The 19052-nt window shown below is 55.9% G+C and overlaps 7 protein-coding genes across 7 annotated transcripts; 3 read left to right on the top strand and 4 right to left on the bottom strand.

Moving 5' to 3' along the window:
• N656DRAFT_780793 (uncharacterized protein) lies at window positions 1-2135 on the bottom strand. Its single transcript, XM_064815450.1, has 6 exons — window positions 1652-2135; window positions 1255-1541; window positions 805-1192; window positions 490-739; window positions 230-419; window positions 1-91 (listed from the first exon to the last, which is right to left on the bottom strand). The coding sequence occupies exons 1-5, from the start codon at window positions 1808-1810 to the stop codon at window positions 244-246; spliced, it is 1260 nt and encodes a 419-aa protein (XP_064669062.1). The 5' UTR covers window positions 1811-2135; the 3' UTR covers window positions 1-91; window positions 230-243.
• Window positions 2136-3695: 1560 nt separating this feature from the next.
• On the bottom strand, window positions 3696-5298 carry N656DRAFT_734234 (uncharacterized protein). The gene is made up of 2 exons (XM_064812696.1): window positions 4202-5298; window positions 3696-4134 (listed from the first exon to the last, which is right to left on the bottom strand). Exons 1-2 carry the CDS (start codon window positions 4879-4881, stop codon window positions 4023-4025), a joined length of 792 nt encoding a protein of 263 aa, XP_064669061.1. The 5' UTR covers window positions 4882-5298; the 3' UTR covers window positions 3696-4022.
• A 398-nt stretch (window positions 5299-5696) lies between these two features.
• Window positions 5697-7276, bottom strand: N656DRAFT_780787 (uncharacterized protein). The gene has a single exon (XM_064815449.1). The coding sequence runs from the start codon at window positions 7059-7061 to the stop codon at window positions 5937-5939; it is 1125 nt and encodes a 374-aa protein (XP_064669060.1). The 5' UTR covers window positions 7062-7276; the 3' UTR covers window positions 5697-5936.
• Window positions 7277-8279: 1003 nt separating this feature from the next.
• Window positions 8280-9787, top strand: N656DRAFT_780786 (uncharacterized protein). The gene is made up of 3 exons (XM_064815448.1): window positions 8280-8363; window positions 8413-8627; window positions 8783-9787. The coding sequence occupies exons 2-3, from the start codon at window positions 8542-8544 to the stop codon at window positions 9645-9647; spliced, it is 951 nt and encodes a 316-aa protein (XP_064669059.1). The 5' UTR covers window positions 8280-8363; window positions 8413-8541; the 3' UTR covers window positions 9648-9787.
• A 388-nt stretch (window positions 9788-10175) lies between these two features.
• On the bottom strand, window positions 10176-13807 carry N656DRAFT_799320 (uncharacterized protein; the record flags this gene model as incomplete). Its single annotated transcript, XM_064817856.1, has 5 exons — window positions 10176-11198; window positions 11272-13058; window positions 13119-13429; window positions 13543-13641; window positions 13716-13807. 5 exons carry the CDS (start codon window positions 13805-13807, stop codon window positions 10176-10178), a joined length of 3312 nt encoding a protein of 1103 aa, XP_064669058.1.
• A 239-nt stretch (window positions 13808-14046) lies between these two features.
• N656DRAFT_769543 (MFS general substrate transporter) lies at window positions 14047-15604 on the top strand (the record flags this gene model as incomplete). The annotated part of the gene is made up of 4 exons (XM_064813713.1): window positions 14047-14353; window positions 14448-14653; window positions 14708-15002; window positions 15060-15604. 4 exons carry the CDS (start codon window positions 14047-14049, stop codon window positions 15602-15604), a joined length of 1353 nt encoding a protein of 450 aa, XP_064669057.1.
• Window positions 15605-16498: 894 nt separating this feature from the next.
• Window positions 16499-17679, top strand: N656DRAFT_830176 (metallo-beta-lactamase superfamily protein; the record flags this gene model as incomplete). Its single annotated transcript, XM_064818595.1, has 3 exons — window positions 16499-16714; window positions 16796-17445; window positions 17622-17679. The coding sequence occupies 3 exons, from the start codon at window positions 16499-16501 to the stop codon at window positions 17677-17679; spliced, it is 924 nt and encodes a 307-aa protein (XP_064669056.1).
• Between the last annotated feature and the right edge of the window lie 1373 nt (window positions 17680-19052).

The raw sequence follows: 19052 nt of genomic DNA, 5'->3' as shown, positions 1-19052 counted from the left end.
AACAAGGGCCAAGGATCTTGCGGTAAAGCGGCTGTTTGGATATCACTCGCCGTAGTATCTCGTCCTCTTCCGGTATAGCTATGTGTTCGTCCTAGTACCGCTGATGATTAGCTGAGTGGCTACATGCACCCTATGGCTGGACCCCAAGGTACATGTATGTACAGTACAAGTACATGCAATAGTATGCACTCGCCACACACAAGTATACGTATCATTGCTTTGGACTCACCTCAGCAGTAGTAATCAGGCGTACGCGCTGGAAATCAGATGGTTTGTCGGTACCGACCGAGGCCGGTGAGGTTTCATTGATATGGGCACCTTGAGTGAAGTCGACCGAGTCGGTGAGAATGTCGATAACTTTCCGACCCTGTTGTTGCTCCGACTGGATGCGGAACCACATCCTGCACACATCGTTGGTGCTATAAGTCCGTTAGTACCTACTCTCACGCTCCATCCTTGTATCCCTTGTGACAATTTTCCAGGACTCACCACTGGATATTGACATCATCCAGAGCACTGTGTGGCGTCTTGCACCGAGGGCACACCCCCTTGATAATCTTGACCTCCGCGAGACAATACTCATATTTACCCTCATTCCTCGCCGCACCGAAGCTGTCCATGGCAGTGACTTCTCAACATCTCTCCCGGTGCATGATTCCTCTAGGGCGTACTCGTGATTCAACACCTTACTGTGTCCTCGGCGATTTTCGAATTGGTGAGCAAGGAGGAGGTGAAACATCTGCACTTGTCAGATCACGTCAAAGTACATTGAGCTGAGTTAATGAGGGAGATCAGGCTATTTACCTCCCAGGAGTGCACCAGGTCTAGTGGAATCTCGATAAAGCTACCCAGCGCATCCTCGACCACCAAAGGCAGGTTCTTTGTTGAATCCAACGCCCGGAAGAACATGGAGTTCGACGCGATGATCTGCAGGCCCACCACCGCCTGGCATACCCGATCAACAAGTTCCCTGACTTCGCGTACAGCCCTGAAGGTGCCTTGGACGATGGAGAGTGTCATTTTGCTGTTAACCTCCTGGACCTGCAACCGTTGGGAAACATCACGGAACTCCAAGGCTGTGCTCTGGGTTAGACGCAATATCTCTTCTTGTGTCTCCTGGTCTTTTGCCACTAGCTGCTTGACTTCCTGAAGCCGGGCAAGCATTGTGGCGTTGTCAACACGGGAGGACCTCCTGAATAAAGATCTCAGGTTGAGCATCCACTGTTTTAAACGTACTAGAGATGATAGACTCACCGCGCAGCAAGGCTCATCAGCAGCGTTATCCTTTGCACTCCGCGTGCTAGCTTATCCTGAAAGTCCCTGACCACTTCTTGCTCATGCAGGGACCATTCAATCTTCTTCCCCCAGTCTTTGAGCCTCCTTCCAGAACCTCCGGTTTGGAAGCTGTCATGATACTTGGCTCGCCACCGGGAAAGAAGCTCTCGGATCAGGGATCCTAGTTCGTCGACCACCTCCTTCGTAACGGTATTCAGGCCGTCTAGGTATGGAGATAACGAGTGCTGTGAATATGTCTCAATGACCTGGGATACGTCAGAATCAGATACATATATGTACATATAGGTACCTTGGGTATGCAAACAGGAAAATTTGCAAGAGTCTGATAAGAAGTCGTTTATGCAACGGCACCAACCTGCATCAACACCTTCACCAACATCTCCGAGTCTCGCTGGAGCTCACGATATTCCTTTGCGCTACCACATGAGTCTCTCAGTGCCCGAGCAAGCTGGGCAGCGAGCTGGCAAACGGCAATGATATCGCCCACGCTGCCGAATGTAAGGGCGACTTCCATATCGCTAATATGAAGACAGTAGAAATGTAAGACTGGAAACAAAACTTCACACTGGATGCAGCGGAGCAGTTCAGCAGATTCAGAATAGATGTGGCTGAAAGCCTGAAACTGCAATGACAAAAGTCATGTGTGTACGGGCGGGGAATGATCAACCACCACATGCAGTCATTAAGCATATGCATCAAAAGCAAAAGGCGGAACACGAGGTTGTGTAACAGCCAAGCCTCCACAAAGCGGTTTACCGGGGAGATGAGTCGGGAACAAATGAATGGAAGCCACTGAAGAATTGGGTGTACGTACTTATTGATTGTAGGCTGTTTGAAGGTTGAAGGAGGGTTCAAGTTGAAGGAGGAAAAGAGCCAAGCCTCACCAGTGCCCCGACAATATAGGTATTCCCAGGGTCCCTCCTTCCCACTCAACAGAGGTGAGACAAGAGCTTGCAATTTAGAGAATTACTCTCTGGGCACTAGTACTTTTCTATTCAGGCACTAGTCCCCCCGACCATGGCACAGGGTTACGGTTATCGCAAGCGCGCACCCCATTCGAATCTTCTAAGTCAACCACTTCAATCATTCCACCACCAATTCAATCTTCCACCACCACTTCAAATCTTCAACTTCAACCACATCAATCAATCCATCGTTTTCCCACTTCAAATCGATCACTTTCCTGCTTCAAATCAATCGGGCTTTTCCACCTCAAATCAAGCGCTCTTTACCGCTTTGAAGCAATCGCGCTTTACCATGGCGGACCCAGAGAGCGTTATCGAGACCTCCTCCGAGTCAGGTTCAGAAGGACCGTCGCCGAGGTAGACCAAGGAACGTACCGGTTCCGTTGCCACCCGAGCTCGCGTTACCAGAGGAGGCACCGCCTTCAAGCAATCGGTCCCGCCGCCGCCGGGGAGCCGGAGCGACGCTAGGGACGCCATCGACGCCATCGCGGGTACGTCCAGCTCCCACCCGGCCAGCCCCCGCCCATCCCGCTCCCGTACATCCAGCTCCCGTACCGCCGCCTCGTGTACCGCCTCCGTAAGGCAACGCTCCGTGATTACAGCCTAGTATCCGACGTCACCGCTCCCAGTGGGAGCTTGCGGAGTCCCTACGACGGCCACGTCAGCCCCCCTAGCCCCCAGCAATCCGGATCTATATGGCTGGGTAGAGAGTCATAACCAAACGCTCCGGTATGACCCTGACCGTTGTTTTACATGGAGAACACCCCCCGATGGCAGTGTGCCTCGCGCCGGCGAGGCTGCTGCTGTACAGCAGGGAACTGCCCCCGCTCCTCAGCAACAGGAGCAGCCACCGGTACAGCCCAGACGGCGCGGATGGCCTCCGGGATCAAAGAACAAGCCGAAGGCCGGCGAGGATAGTAGGGAAGGAGGTAGGGCTAGGAAACGCGCAAGGAGGTGAGGTTACGTTGTGTGGACGGATCTGAGCGTTCTGTAGCGATTAGAGTGTATTCGAGCGATTGAGTGTATTCCAGCGATTTGGGCGAATTCGAGCGAATTGAGCCATTTGAGCCAGTCTTCGCGTTGAGCAGTAAGATGGGTACGCGCAGTCAGGAGCGGGGGGGATGCGGATGTGCCAGCTATAACCCTAAACCTGTGTTATGGTCGGGGGGACTAGTGCCTGAATAGAAAAGTACTAGTGCCCACGGAGTAATTCTCGCAGTTTATTAGGTACCTTATTGCTAGAATTCTGGTTGGATGAAGGGCGCTTCCGTGTCAAGACCTGGAAATCTGTGCTGGTGAACGAGAGTAGGTAGGCACTGGGGTATCTGATCAAACTTATCTCATAGCACTCTTATAACTCGAGTCCCTAATATGTCCGCACGATAGATCTTTACCCTTTCAAATGGTTGGGATTGAGTTCAATCCAGTACCTATCTACCTCGGCTAGGTAACTCTAGAATACACGTATAGGTAGGGTACCTTACACTTACTCAACATTACCGTTGAGGTATTCCCTTTCTGCTTTTACGCTGGCACCGGTTTCAGGTGTACTTCGGTACATGGCTCTTATAAAACCCCTAGTGCCAACTGGAACAAATGCAGTTAGAATGTACTCCATACTAGTAGTATCTAGTAGGTCCTAGGAGGCACATTCACTGAGTTCTACGCACGACCAGGAACTTGTTGTCACACATCTTACTAGGTAGATACCGTATTCAGGTGCTGCAACGATCCCACTTCCTGACCACTCTCCTCATAGGTTCATACCTCGTCGGCCCAGATATCATAATCACTAAAGTAAGCCGCATGGATCCTCTTGGCATAGTCCACCAAGACAGGGAAACTCCTGACGGTCCTTTGCGTCTCAGGAGCACTATAAGAAGTGCACAGTCAGCTTTACCTCGTCATCTACAGCACACACAGACAGAGAGGAGACATACGCAGTGCAAACCAGACTTGCCGCGATAAACCCATAGACAGTCGCATCTGCCTCGGTAGGCTCTGCCCTCCCCAACACCCAGAACGGCTTGTCCCCACCCGCCGCCGCACTATTGCGACGGGACTCGGCGAGGATAGCATCGAGGCTCTCCCACGCCTCGCGCTTGAGCTCACGCAGCTCCTCAGCCGAGTACCGCCCCGTGCCTTGGGCATTGAGACCCGCTATAACAGCGCGGTAGGCGAGGTTACCGACGACGAGACGAACCGGGTATGGAACAGCGGCGAGCACCCCGTCGCGCATGGCGTGGTAGTTGTCGGCCCAGCGCTCGCGCTGCAGGTAGAAATACAACTTGTCCTCGAGCAGGGCGCGCACAGCCAGGTCCTGCGCCTGCTGGGCCGGGGTCAGCCCGGCGTTGAGGTCGGCCAGCACCCCGTCGTCGACCAGCCTGCGCGTGATGAGCGCCGTGTCCCCCAGCACCTCGTCGCTGCCCTCGCTCCCGAGGTAGGGGATCTTGCCGCGCGGCCCGCTCCGTGGCGACCCAACGTCGAGGCGGTAAGGGACTTTGCCCAGGCGGAGGCGGGTTTCGAGTTTGTTCACGAAGGGCGACCAGACGTGCGTCGGCACGGTTTGGAAGCCGCGGTAGACGACGAACTTGGGGAGGGATTTGATTGGGGTGGCCATGTTTCAAACTTCGAAGTCGGTTGGGATAGGGGGCTGGGGTTGTTGTTTTCCAGGTTTCTAACGTTGCTTATAGGTACCAAAGGAGTTTGATGCGGATGTAAATGTCAAGTAGCAAAAGCAATAGTTCAGCGCCAAATGTAATGTGAGGCTGAGAAGGAAGGGCTTGGCCTTGTGTAAGGTTGTTGACCGGCAGTGTCCTGCCGATCTGGCGCAGAGCCAAGAATAAAAGCGACGAGGACCAAGGTAAGATGTAAGCTCGACAGTGGGGAGGGACGGAATCCGGTGGGCCCGGAGGCCGACTGGCCGACAGGCCGGGGATAAGCCCTAAGCGGCACGGGAAGGATATACCCTGCATGCCGCCTATCTGTCCCCTACGGGGTGTGTGTGACACGGCACGGGCGCCGAATTCTGGTGTTCAATTTTTCCATGTTGGTACATGGAGTGAGTGTAGCTACTGTATTGACCGTATCCATTCGGGCACTCAAGGTATATGCATGCGTAACACAACATAGATCCTCTCATGCCGCACGACCGCGTCCGAAAAGCACCGCAGGATCTCGAGCGCTCGAATACGCTACGCCAGATGCTGTGTAGCGTCCACCGTAGAAGCGAGCTGACAGGACAAAAGGCAAGATGCCGCCAAATCAGAAACCACTGGTAGCGATTTCTTGGCCGTTCAGACGGGTAGACCCACCCAATCAAGACCCATAGAGCTGTCGTACTGAACCCACCCTGCAGACACCTACTCAAGGGGGCTCAAAAGCTTGGGTTGCTTGAGATGCTTAGCACTACCACGAACCAGAACGTCCATGTCCCTTCAGTATCCAGTCACTCGATAATCTATCCGGTCCATATAATAGTGTTTCCATCTTCCAACGCAGATGTTCTTGAATCAAAGGAATCATTGCCACAACCTGCATCATCATATCTCCCCGACGCGGGTTAGCTAGCAGCTAGTAGCCGTCCCTCTAGCCCTGTGCAGTCTCCGCTGCAAGAGCGCTACCAGGCGGCAGTGGGCCAGGGTGGTATTGGCCGCGGCGCGGTCCAGCAGCGCCTCAATGCGGTGCCAGATCGTGCAGCACGACGCACCGCACCGCCTGGTCAGCCACCGCGTCGTCCAGCACAAAGTCGCCCAGGCGCACCGTCTGCCGGCCCACTTTCTCCGTGGTCGCTGCCTGTGCCTGCGCTTGCTGCACGAGGTGGTGGTGCAGTTCCAGGTTGTTGTTCCTGTTGCTGTTGTTGTTGGTGTTGTTGGTGCCAAGACCTTCCTCCCTACCCCTCTCCTCCCCGGCCCCGCCCTGCTGATGATGGAAGGCTCCCATCGTCATCATCATCATGTCGCTGCGGCTGCTACTGCTGCTGCTTCCCAGTGACGGGGTGCTCCCGCCAGAGCCAGACCCAGTCCCGAAGGCAGAGGAATGGCTTCGCTTCATGTTGCTGCCGCTGCCGCTGCCGCTGCCCACCAAGCTGGCTGCCGTGGCCTGACTCCAGGTAATCAGCCTGTCGCAGATGGCTATCACCACCATCTGGGCTGCAGGGTTCGCCAGGCAGCGGGGACAATCCAGGATCCGGCGGGCCGAGTCCATTGCGTCTTTGTTAACGGCGAGAGCCGCCCCGACCATACGCGGCCGGCAGGATGATCGCGGCCGGCTGACGGTGCAGCTCTTGCTGAAGATGCAAATGTGCGATGCCGAGGCGGTGCTGAGCGATGCTAGTGGTTTGAGGCCGAGTTGTAGACACGAGTCGGCTGCCGCTTTTGGATGATCGGGTCGGTCCGTTAGCTGTTCATATTTTGTTTGTTGTGTTTTTTGGATTCGTGGTGTTTGTTTTTGCGGGGAGGTGGAGAGAGATGAGGATGGGAACGCCGAGGTGAATTGAAATGGCGGTGATAAAGATGATGATGAGGACAAGGACGGCGATGGCGTGTCGGGGCTGGCAGTATTCTGATTGTGGCGGTTCGGGTAGCAATGATGATCGTGAGGGTGGTTGTCGGCAGGCGCAAGTGGTTGAAGACCTTCTGCCATGACCAGGCCGTCGATGTAGCTGTTGAAATCAACATCGAAGTTATCATCGACGTCTGCGAACGCAGATGGTTCCGGCTCTGGCAGCGCTGCCAGGGGGGAAAGCCCGTCTTGTGGAATCTGAGACAGGCATTCTCGCTGCGAGCAATGGCAAGCCATGGTGTTGAACTGCATGGCAATCAACATCGAGGTGGAGGACCTCGTATGGAAGCTGCGGAAGCTGTGGAAGGTGCAACAGTGATCAGCACTCAGCACCTGCCGTGGAGTCGCCTTGTCTTTGAATGTGTAACCCTAAATGCACCAGAGCTTGCCTGAGGTACATTACAGAAGTACCTAGCACCGCCGTATTATGCTCCTCCAACTCCTAATCGCTAACCCCGCCTCCAGCTGTAAGGTAGTGTCTTGTAAGGACCGGAAGCTGAAGGCGCTCCAGCTCGTACAGTACAGAACAAGTACATACATAATCAGGGGAAGCCCATCCCGGCAACCCCTGCTTAAGCCCGACTGCGTGATCGAATATCTGAGGCACCTAGGTACTAGTAGATTATAATATCTATATCACCGTGACCAACTACCGCCACCTGGTAAATCTGTCACGTTCGGGTTGCCATTGAAGGCAATAAGTCAAATAACTGTTACTTTGCATACCTACCTACATGTGTTTCAGTTCCATGTGGCGTACATAAGTACAGGCGCCTATCAGGCTATCACTTACACGTACTCCGTACATGCGGGCCGCGACTCCATGTCCTCTGACGGCACCTGCAAGGCTAGCAAGTAGTGAACTCTTGTCGGCGGCAGGGCGGCGCTGCTGGCTGATAAAGAACAATACGATTGTATGTAAGTGTGAAGGATAAAGTGTCCCAGCTAGAGCAGCCTACTGCAGGTTAGTCTTATTGTCTAACTTGTCTCTACCTTAGTTCCCTTAAGCACCATGCCATATCGAGTTATGAATCATGCTGGTTCCTGATCCCCTCTCTTCCTATGAGGAAACGATCTGCAAGCCCACCGAACAACTCCACGCGTGCTGACTTTCTGCTCTTTGCCCTTTGTGTCAATATGTAGACAATTTTGACCTGTGAGACCTTAGCTGCAGCATCTACTGATGGAGAAGCATCGCTTATTGGCAGCCAGCTATTCGGTATTGTTCTGCTTACGTTCGAGAGCCGGACCGAGTCACATTTGCGCCACGCAAATGCAGCGTTAGCCGCTGAATGCGAGGTGAACCGGAAGATAGGGGTCCATCAGCTGACCCGACTTTCGACCCAACCCCGGGCCCTAGACGCAGGTATGTAAAAACGTTGAGGAAATGTGTCGATCTCGGATCACGTAACTCAGTATCCGACGTCGAGCGGGCGAAGAGTGCCCAAGCCAGGAGTGGTTGCGAGTGCCGCCTACACACATGCATGTATAAGCTCCAGCCTCCACGTCTAGCTGGGTAGTACTTAGAGCAGAGCACTGGTAAGCAGTGCTGCATCCATATACGTATAGTCGTCTGGTAGCTAAGGTAGACTTGGGAGGTAGGTACCGGCGAGCCTTCGCATACCAATGGAACGCACCGAGGCCAGCCTGCACGTAATCTACGATCTTCAAGTCAGAATCAATCAGTGTGACGAGTCCGGAATCACCCAACGACGGGATGGATGCCACCGCTAGGAGATATCAGTCGCAACAGCTCAAACTCAAGGACTCGTGCGACCCCTGCTCAGCAGCCAAAGTCAGATGGTACGTACTAAAATATGGGCATCCGTCTGATATCTTGGAGCCCAGGTCTGAGATGCATCGCTACCCGGCGGGTTGGCAACTTGGCGCGGGGTTAATGGCATACCCTAAGACGGGAAGCGACGTCGACGCTGACAGATGCCGTGTCTTCACTCTAGTACCAAGGAGAAGCCAAGTTGTGCCAGGTGTGACAAGTTCGGCCACCGATGCTACTACAGCCCGGCTCGTCGAATCGGGCCACCCCATCGCTCAAACTCGAGAGAGCACAGTTCCAATTCCCTAAGCTCATCCAGCAATGGTCCAGCCTCAGCCACCGCTTCGACGCCTTCATCACTAAAACCGCCCGGTCTCAATTACTCGGCGTCAATATCATGCGGCGCAAGCCAACGGACAGAGACAGCGGGCCAAAAGCCATGCCTCCTGCTAGAGAACCCGCCATCCCCGGATTCTACTCCTACTCCTAGTAGTAGTAGCACTCCTGGAGCGGCCAGCAACAGTCCCGGCAGCAGCAATCACAGCAGCAACAGCAACACTCCCAGCAGTAACAACTGCTATGGCCTTCTCTTGGGCATCATCGACAGCAGCGCGGACGTGGCAGACGCGGGCTCGTTCCTCAGCAGCTCTGCCGTCATCCTCTCTCGCGTGCTCATCTGCCCGTGCTCGCAGAACCTGGACGTGGCGCTGCTCGTCGCGGCGGGCTGCAACGTGGTGCTGGACGCTGTCGACGCCATGGTAGCAACAAATACAACAACAGAGCCCCCTTCGTCTCCAGCAAGCATGGACTGCAATACCATGTATTCGAACCCAGCGGCGCGCGCCGGCCTGCTGAGCGAGCTCGGCCGTGTGGCCAACCTGGTGGTGCAGTTCACGGGGCGCTACGAAGGTATTGTCGACGATGCCGAGCTGCGCGAGACGCTACTGGGTCTAGCGGGAGAGATCAGGGGAAGGCTGCAGGCGGCGGTAGAAAAGGCCACGAGTGAGGGGCATCATCATGGCTCGGTGGGGGGTTACTTACAAGTTTGAGATACATGCAGTAGGTCGTTGGACGACGTATCGATGATAGCCATCATTTACAACTTGGAATAGAACGAGCTGCAAGTGCAACAGGGTCTGGGAAGGATAGGTGAAATTGGAATTGAGGATAGAAAGCTGATGAATGGCAGCGAGATTTGGCAATGAAACAGGGCGACATGAACACATACAGGTTCCTCTTGCCTTGATGATTCTTCCACTGTTAGACCCAAAGTAAGTCCCCAAGGTCATTTGCTTGAGTACCGGGGGGCGGCCATAGCGTCACAGTAATAATTAGTAGTATGCATGATGCATGTAATCGTCGTCAAAAGGGGAGATTCTTGCAGGGCAAGGGAAATTGTGGGTTGAGAACTTGAGCTGGGGGAAGGATCATAAAAACGACAAGGGGAAGAGAAAAAGGGGCAGGAAGGTGCAGAGGAGAATAAGGAGCATAAAATTTGCCAACAATTCTAGAAGGAGCAGCCCTGAACTAATCTCACATGAGAACCCAAAGACCCAACTTCCTTACACAGTTCCATCCTACATCACTTCCTTCGGCTCAGCCACAATAATCGAGTGCCTCATAACGGGACTGTACGTCTTGATCTCCACAATCCTCAATCCCGCGCGATCCAGCAGAGCACGCCACTGCTCCTCAGTCCGCTCTAACGCGCCCAGCATGGCGTACATGTGCAGGTCGAGCGAAGCCGACCACCAGTGCACGCCCTGGTTGGGGAGCACCATTTCATCAATGAGCACTTTACCATTGCCGCCCGCTGCCTCTTTGAGGTTGCGCAGAACCTTTTCCGCATCGGCATCATCCCAGTCGTGCAGCACCGTGCGCAGATAATAAAACTGCGCGCCCCGCATTTCGGCGGGCTGCGGCTCGAAAAAGTCGTGTGCGACCGCCATGATACCGTCGATCGGGGCTGACGCCTTGACCGAGGATATCACCTCCGGGCGGTCCTGCAGGACTACGTGGCCCTTGAGTCCCGGGTACCGCGCCGTCAGCCGCGCGCATTGCTGGCCGAAGCCGCCGCCTACGTCGACAAAGGCAATCTTATCATCGTTGGAAACGTCAGGCATGGGCAGGACATCCAGCCAGTCGCCCTCACGCGGCACGCTCATGAGCTGCTGGAACCACTTCAGCGTCTGCGGGTTCTGCTGGAACCAGGCGAAGGCTGGGAGGGACGTGTCAAAGGCTTTGTTGAAGGCGAGCTTGCTCCCGCTGCTGGCGACTTTTTGCCGGCCGTAGCCTGTCTGGGCGAGGTGGGCCGGCAGGGACTGGTAAACTGGGCCGTTGATGTGGAAGGTGTAGTTGAGAGCCCCCTCGACGCGCGGGTCGGTGAAGGCCACGGTCGCGTGGTTGGCTGTGAAACGGTCCCGCCCTGTCTCGCGGATCATGCGGATTGATGCCAGATAGCGAAGGAGACGGCCGAGGAGTTGCGGGTCGGCGCCGGAGGGGGATGCCAGGTCGTTTACGCTGAGGGAAGTCGGGCTTGAGGCGAGACGCTTGAAGAGGCCGAGGTCGAGGGCGGATTTGACGACCGAGATTTCGAGGTTCTATGCCACGGTACGGCAGGTTTAGTACTTATGGGGCTCGTGAAGAGAAGGTGCTGTGAAAGGAGCGACTTACAGCGTTGAACAGCCGGAGCATGGTGTCATGGGGCGTCTCCATCTCCTCGGCAATCTGGTGCAGCGTGTCCTGCGTGCGGAGTCGGGTGGCCTCGTCCTGGCCCTGCTGGTTGAGGCCCTTCAGCGGGGTGACGTGCAGGTGCGACGACAATTCACCGCCGTTGGAGGTGTCGTTGGCATGGGAGGCGCCGTTAACTCCATTGGTTTCGTTGGCATGAGAAGCTCCGTTGACGCCGTTGGTATGCTCGTCTCCGTTGACTCCATGTCCATTCATTCCGTTGGCGTGAGAGGCACCGTTGACCTCATGCCCATTGGTACCGTTAGTCTTGGAATCGCTTCCAGCAGCGACAGTCGGGACGGCGCTCTCGGAGACATCCTCGCCAATCAGCAGCGCCATTGCATCGCGCGACAAGTCATTATAGGCAGCCGGCTTGGGCTTGTAGGCCTTGGACGGCTTCACAAGGCCGAGCTGGCCGCGCAGCAGGTTGGGCGACAGACCGTCGATGACGTCGGAGCCGATGCTATCGATGTTGAGCGTGTCATCTGAGCGCAGCATGCGGCGGGCGCGCAGCGTCTTGAGGATGTTGAGCTGCTCGGGCGTCAGGACGGCCTCGAGCTCGCCGGCGATGCGTGCATACTTCTCGTCGCTCATCTCCTCGGGATCGCTGATGGCCAGGCTGCGCATCTTGTCCAGCAGCGCCTTCTTCTCGGTCGGGTTGACGGGGATGAAGGCCCGCAGGCAAAAGTTGAGCGTCTCGGACACCTCGCTCTGCGACAGCTTGCCCGTCACGTCGACGGTGCCCTGGATGATGGGGCGGAAGTGCTTAAACGCCCGGTCAAACGACTTCTCGTCAAAGTCGGCAATCACGGGCTGGTCCTTGGCGTTGATCTGCTTCAGCGCGCTCGACACCACCACGAGGAACCGGATGTAGCCCTCGGCCACCTTCTTGGAGTGCCACGCCGCAGCCCCGAGCTCCGACGTCTGGCCCTTGATGGACGCGCAGATGGTCGTTGCTGCCAAGAGGGCGGCAGCCAGTGCGAGGTGCACGCCCGAGGAGAAGAAGGGGTCGATGAAACACCCGGCATCGCCGCAGATGCGCGTGTACGGGGTTGCGTAGGCGGGTGCGCTGTACGACCAGTCCGAGGCCGACTTGATGTCCGTCACCAGCTGCGCCTCGGTGAGCAGCGCCTGCACGCCAGGCGTCTCCCTGACCGTCTCGAGGTACAACCCCTTGCTGTCCAGCCCCCTTTCCCGCTTCGTCCGGGTCGACGCGTCCTGGTTCCGCACCACACCGACCGAGACCTGGCCCGTGTGTAGCGGGATGAACCACACCCAGCCGCTGGCATCCTGCAGCGCCGCAAAGTACGGGGCTCCCTCGCGAGGCGTGCCCTTGGCATGCTCGCCGTGGCCCGTCCAGTAGCCCCAGGTGGCAACGTTCTTGAGCTGCTCGCCCGTGTTGTACTTGCGGTTCTTGAGATACTTTGTGCTCATCAGACCGGCGCGCCCACTGCAGTCGACGAGGTAGTCGAAGTGAATGACACCCGTCTCGCCCGTCTCCTTCCTCGTCCACGCGGCCGAGACAGGACGCCCGGGGTCAGGGATCTCGCAATCTGGGTCGGTGCTCGGGGGAAGGCCCGAAGGTACAAACTCGAGAACGTCGACCTTGACACCGTCAAAGATGTGGGCGCCGCTTACGCCAGCGTGCCGGAAGATGATCCCGTCGGCCTCGGAGCGGATCACATTGTAGGCGTAGCCCTGGGGACCGCCGGCACCCACGAAGTCCGTGTCTGCTCACGGTGGTTAGTCGTGTGTTTCTTTCTCGGCTTGGGGGTTCTGATGGAACTTACATGCGTACGGCAGGCTCTGGTTGAGCTTGAAGGCAGCCCCTTTCTTGATCCTGAAGCCGTGGGCATCAAACTTGTCGTCGCAGTCGATAAAGCGGAGAAAATGCCTGATAGACGGCAGCATGCTCTCGCCAATGTTGTACCGCGGGAACTTGTCGGCCTCAAGCAGGACCGTGTCGATGCCCTCGCGGGCCAGTGCCGAAGCGCAGTATGAACCCGCAGGCCCGCCGCCCACCACAAGCACCGTTGTTCTTTGAGGGATCTGCGCCATGAAATGAAGAGATTTCTTTTTCTGGTAAGGATTGCTCGACAGGCTGCAAGGATGTTGATTTGATCAGAGTCTGATGATAACAGGACAGACCCCAAAACACTCGAGGAGGGCAACATGAAATACTAGAAGCCGTATTCCGGTCATTGCCCTCCTCACTCGGTCTCTTCTCCTGTTGAGGCGCCATTGCACAGCCTGGCGACGGTGTTGTCGCGCAAACCATCATCAACCTTCCGAGCATCGTGACCCGTGTTGACGCTTGGAGGTGGACAAAGGATCAATGACCCCGGCCGCGTTTGCTGACCAGACTCCGGAATCCTAGTGCACCGAACTCAGACAGCCCCTTTCCGCCCCCATCAGGCCGGAATCCGGTGAGCTCCACAATTTCGGGGATAAGCTCGGCATCCGAAGACGCCCAGCTCATCCTTCTGCCTCAACTGTCCCGTCCTCCCATTTCTGCCAAGCTCTCTTTTCCTCCCGGTGGCCTCACCCACTGGTTTTCGTCTTTTTTTGGCTTGAGGACTAAGCCAAGACTCAATATCACAACCTTCCTAGACTCTGGATACAGCTAGGAGCCTGACTAGGACAGGATAAGCCACCACAAGTCACGAGCTTTACTTGGCACTGCGTCTACAACACCTTCAAACTTGCTGGCAGCTCGACATGAATTCGACAGAGTACCCAGAGCCCAAGGCCCCGTTTCCCGGCAGCGAGATCTCTTCCGACACCGAGCACACAGTCGTTCCCGCGGAGCCGCCCTCATCTTCACAACCACTGGCAGGACCTCATAGCCATGGGAACTTCCCAGAGGGCGGCGCGCAGGCCTGGCTGACGGTCAGCGGCGCGTCGGCGTGCCTGTTTGTCTCATTTGGATGGGTCAACTGCGCCGGCATCTTCCAGCAGCACTACCAGGCCAACCAGCTGAGCGCCTATACGCCCTCTGAGGTTGCTTGGATTCCTGCTTTGCAAGGTACGTACGTACATACTTATTTCAGAGGGCCTGTTCGGCTGTTACTGTCTTCTATCTTCAGAAGTGGTGAACTTACACGGTTGCATACACACAGTCTTCTTCATGCTGTTTGCCGGGTGTATGGTGGGCAAGATCTTCGACGACTATGGCCCTTCCGTGCTGCTTGCTGCCGGCACCTTTCTGCACGTCTTTGGGCTCATGATGACGAGCTTGTCGACCGAATACTACCAGATCCTGCTCAGCCAGGCGATATGCTCTGCTCTTGGGGCCTCGATGGTGTTTTTCCCGGCCTTTAACTGTGTCAGTCGGCCTGCCTTTACCTGCCCAGGAGTCATCACTCTAATGCTGTCCTAGGCTTCGACGTGGTTCTTGAAGAAGCGTGGCGCAGCCATGGGCTTGGTGGCCATGGGCTCGTCCATTGGCGGCATCATTTTCCCCGTCATGCTCATCCACCTCATCCCCCGCGTTGGCTTCGCATGGGCCATCCGGACCTGCGCCTTTCTCATTCTGGCCCTTCTCATCTGGGCCAACCTTACCGTCCGCTCACGCATCCCGCCATCAAAGCGGCCCTTCAGGATTAAGGCATTCATCTCCCCGCTGAGAGAGGTGCCGTTTGTTTTGCTCACCGCGGCTGTGTTCATCTTCTACTGTAAGCCCAGATACCCTGTCCTGTGGTGTCGGTGTTAAAGGCACTGACGGACTCCAGGGGGCATGTTTGTCCCGTTCACCTACATTGTCGTCGAGGCGCGTGCGCGCGGCATGTCCCCAGACCTGGCCAACTACCTTGTGGTCATCCTGAACGCCGCAAGTATCGTGGGCCGCACCGTTCCCAACGCCCTCGCCGACAGATTCGGCCACTTCAACATGATGATTGCCATGGCGACTCTTGTGAGTGTGCTCGTTCTGGCCGTCTGGATCCCCGCCAGCGGCGACGCCGCCGCCATTGCCTTCTCGGTCCTTTTCGGCATCGCCTCAGGCGCGGGGATTGGCCTTATTCCTGTTCTCATTGCGCAGGTTTCCCCCATCCAGGAGATCGGCACGCGCACGGGTACGTACTTCGCCATCGCCTCGTTGGCTGCCCTCAGCGGATCTCCCATTGGCGGCGCCATTCTCGGGTCAGCTTCTGGCGCAAGCGGGTTCCGCAACACCAAGATCTTTTCTGGCGTGACGTGTGCTGTGGGCGCGCTGCTGTTTGTTGCTACCAACGTCGCTTTAGGGGGGTGGAAAAGGGCGAAGTCGGCGAAGTCGTGATGTAGTGGCAAGCTACAAGCAATAGGATGCTTGGAATGGTCAGTACTAATAGAATACACGATGGTTGATGTTTTCTGCTCTTACTACTAGCTTCTAATTCGGTCTAAAGACTTGCATAGATGTTCTAATCGTAGCTACCTAGGTATTATGGGTTCAGGGAATCCCAATTATGCGATACCAACTTCAAGCAGTAGTGTCTCGGCGCGAGATTATGAGTGAGAGTCTAACAGGGCTGCGTACGGAGTACCTGTAATGCGCCATGTCGTTGCATGCCGGCAGTCCACCAGCTGCGCCTCGCCTCTGCGTGCATCCCGCCAAGCGCAAGTCCCGGACTCCGGGCCGTTCTGTGCCACACCGGGCTCCGGGATACCACTATTGACTGGAGCGTCGGCTTATTGTTCGGTCACCTCGTGTCATCCCGTGTCATCCCGACCCAGGAGTCCGGTTAGCAACGTGCCGACAACGTGGCTTAGATGCAATGGTGCTCTGCACTGCAACGGTAACGTCAGCTGCAGGCACCCTCTCTTGGGTCTTACCACACAAGACGCCGGACACAATGGATCTGAGTCCACGTGTCGAATGATCTAGATCAGGTCCCGGGTTCGAAGTTAGGATGCCCTTTGTAACGATGCAATGGCACGAACCCCTGAACCCCCTTTCTGCTTACGACAGCACCCCTAATCTCACTGTCTCCGATCCCATCCCAGAGCTGGACAGCAGCCTTCCTTACTTTTTTTTGCGATACTACCGGTGTTCTCAGTTCGCCATCCAGGTTATCCCACATTGTCAGAAGGTCTCAACAGTCAACGCATCTTCCGAGTTCAGACAACCTGCCTCGGCCTACCATAGCATCACAGCATCACATTACTCTGTCCTACCCCTGATTCTCTGACCATGGCAAAAAATATTATCCCCTTCAACAACGGCGGCGTCTGGAACGAGTGGCTCGCCGCTCAAGAAGCGCAGCTCCCCGAACTGGAAGACATGGCGGCGGTTAGCAGCCGCGTGGTGCGCATCTTGGGCGGCAATCCCGGCCAGATGCAACTCCAGGGGACCAACACGTATCTCATAGGCACGGGCAAAAGCCGGATCCTGATTGATACGGGAGAGGTGAGCTTTCTTCCCTTTCTGCCTTTACCCCTTTTACCCCTTTAACCTCCAAGCTCTGACATCCTCCCCACCAACCACCAGGGCATCCCCGCCTGGACCGAGCGTATCACCTCCCTCCTCCGCTCCGAAGGCCTCAACCTGGCCTACATCCTACTCACGCACTGGCACGGCGACCACACGGGCGGGGTGCCGGACCTGATCGCGTACGACCCAGCCCTCGCATCACGCGTGTACAAGCACACGCCCGACGCCGGGCAGCGGGCTATCTCCGACGGCCAGATCTTTCAAGTCGAGGGTGCCACAGTTCGGGCGGTGCACACGCCCGGTCATGCGGTAGGCCACATGTGTTTTGTGCTTGAGGAAGAAAACGCCCTGTTTACTGGTGACAACGTGCTCGGCCACGGTTTTAGCGTCAAGGAGGACCTGGCCGCGTACGTGCGCTCCTTGCAGAGGATGCGCGAGCTTAAGTGTGAGGTTGGATACCCGGCTCATGGTGAGCGCGTTGAGAATTTGCCGGCGAGGATGGATCTGTATATCCGCCACAAGGAGGCCCGCGAGAGACAGATTGCTGATGCACTCCCGCCGCGCCGGGCAGGGGGTGGAGTTACGATCAAGGCGCTGGTCAGGGAGTTGCATGGAGACTTGCCGCCGCATGTGGTCTCGCAGGCTATTGAGCCGTTGGCGAGCCAGGTGCTGTGGAAGTTGGCCGGGGAGAAGAGGGCGGCGTTTTCGTGCGTCAGGGGGGATCGGAGGTGGTTTTCTACTGGCAGGATGGCGTCGAGTTAGGGGAATTGTTTGACGTGGTGTGTACTTTGATATCCGAGGTTTATGCTCCCTTTAGACAGAGGCAATGGGGTTGCGGATAGAACATGTGAGTTCTGCTTTGTTCACCTGTAAATCCTTGAAGATGTCTGAACCGTAACCCGGGCAAGGCGCCCAAACACTCTGACCCTGTTATTGAATAGGTACCTTTAAAACTCCATCACTGCCTCCACTGCCTGCACAGTATGCCGGTACTCCATCCTCCCTTCTTCCTAAAATTCATTGTACGCTTAGCCGTCGGCGATGTTGGGGCAGTTCATTGTTTGCCGTCCGTTCACTGTTCAGCTCCAACGCCGCTGAATGATAAGCCGTCCCTAAACGGTTAGCCAGGCAAATCGACGAGCGCCTCAGAGGGATATGCTCCTATGGAAACATGACGTGCCTAGGCTGAGGAGCTTCACATATGTTATGTCTTGATTGGCTTCATCCTTCGACTGTGCGATAATGCCTGGCTCACAGCCTCAACGCCCTCAACAGTCAACACAGCCCTGATCCAGCCATGTTGGGAGACTTTCCCCCTTAAAGAATGGAGGTCACAGCAAAATCATCCGCCGCCGCAGTTTCGCCCTTTGGTCTTCTTCCCAGCAGAACGGGATCTTAGAACAGCAGTGCATTCATCCATCATGGCTCCGTCTGAGGTCTTCCCAAGATTCATCTGTCGGCTTTTCTGCATTATTATTACAGCACTCAGCCTTCTCAACAACGCAACGGCTGCAAATACCGAAGCTCAAACCATGGCCCATTCTCCTGCTTTTGCGAATTTGGACCCTTGTGCACAGATTTGTTTTCAACACCAGCCCTACTGCATGGCGTATGAATTAGAAGCGAAACTCGGCTGCGCAACTAGTTGCCTCGAAGGAGGAATAAATGACTGCTTCTGTCGGAATGACAAACAATCAGTCGCCGTCTCTTACTTGAGCGCATGCATCTCCGGCAAGTGCAAAGTCGGCAACCCAACCATCAACATCAATTCGGGCGTTGGCATCTACACAGAATACTGCGCCAGCCTTGGATATTCCTACATGTCACCAACTTCATTCGTCCCAGATCACCCTCCCACAATAACCGCCACTGCTGGCGCGACGCAGCCGACAGTGCAGACTGTACCGACTGTGTACGTAACCAGCATCGTTAACACCAATGCGGCAAGCGGTCTACATGTAACGGCTCGGCCTGACCTCTATGCGACGGCATGGGTCATTGCCGCGCTAGTATGCCCACCCCTCGTTGCCCTCGTTCGTCTCTCCAGACGGGAATGCCTCCCTACATGTAGCTCAAGCTGACTTCTGCGATCAAAATTCAGGTCAACAACTTTCTTTACGACATCACGAGATAGCCGATCCCATACTGAGCTTAGCAGCACCACCGCCATAATACCTACAACTGGAACCCAGACGATCACGATCAATGCTCACACGTCTACCAGTACCTATCCAACACAAACAGGGGGAGAGAATAACGGGAGTGGGGGAGGGGCATCATCTGCTGATAAAGCAACCATTGCCGGTACCGTTGG

Source organism: Canariomyces notabilis (assembly GCF_033297395.1).
Source record: "Canariomyces notabilis strain CBS 508.74 unplaced genomic scaffold N656scaffold_15, whole genome shotgun sequence".
NCBI classification, from domain to species: Eukaryota; Fungi; Ascomycota; class Sordariomycetes; order Sordariales; family Chaetomiaceae; genus Canariomyces; species Canariomyces notabilis.
The sequence above is the reverse complement of the archived record's forward strand: the minus strand, read 5'-3'. Positions and strand labels throughout refer to the sequence as shown.

Excerpts from the sequence above, each read along its gene's own strand:
- N656DRAFT_780793 (XM_064815450.1), bottom strand. The coding sequence starts at position 1,810 with ATGGAAGTCGCCCTTACATTCGGCAGCGTGGGCGATATCATTGCCGTT. Across the intron at positions 740-804 it reads ACCTGGTGCACTCCTGGGAG|ATGTTTCACCTCCTCCTTGC; the intron begins GTAAATAGCCTG and ends TGACAAGTGCAG. Across the intron at positions 420-489 it reads GATGATGTCAATATCCAGTG|CACCAACGATGTGTGCAGGA; the intron begins GTGAGTCCTGGA and ends ACGGACTTATAG.
- N656DRAFT_780787 (XM_064815449.1), bottom strand. The coding sequence starts at position 7,061 with ATGGCTTGCCATTGCTCGCAGCGAGAATGCCTGTCTCAGATTCCACAA.
- N656DRAFT_780786 (XM_064815448.1), top strand. The coding sequence starts at position 8,542 with ATGGATGCCACCGCTAGGAGATATCAGTCGCAACAGCTCAAACTCAAG. Across the intron at positions 8,628-8,782 it reads TCAGCAGCCAAAGTCAGATG|TACCAAGGAGAAGCCAAGTT; the intron begins GTACGTACTAAA and ends TCTTCACTCTAG.
- N656DRAFT_734234 (XM_064812696.1), bottom strand. The coding sequence starts at position 4,881 with ATGGCCACCCCAATCAAATCCCTCCCCAAGTTCGTCGTCTACCGCGGC. Across the intron at positions 4,135-4,201 it reads GCAAGTCTGGTTTGCACTGC|TGCTCCTGAGACGCAAAGGA; the intron begins GTATGTCTCCTC and ends CACTTCTTATAG.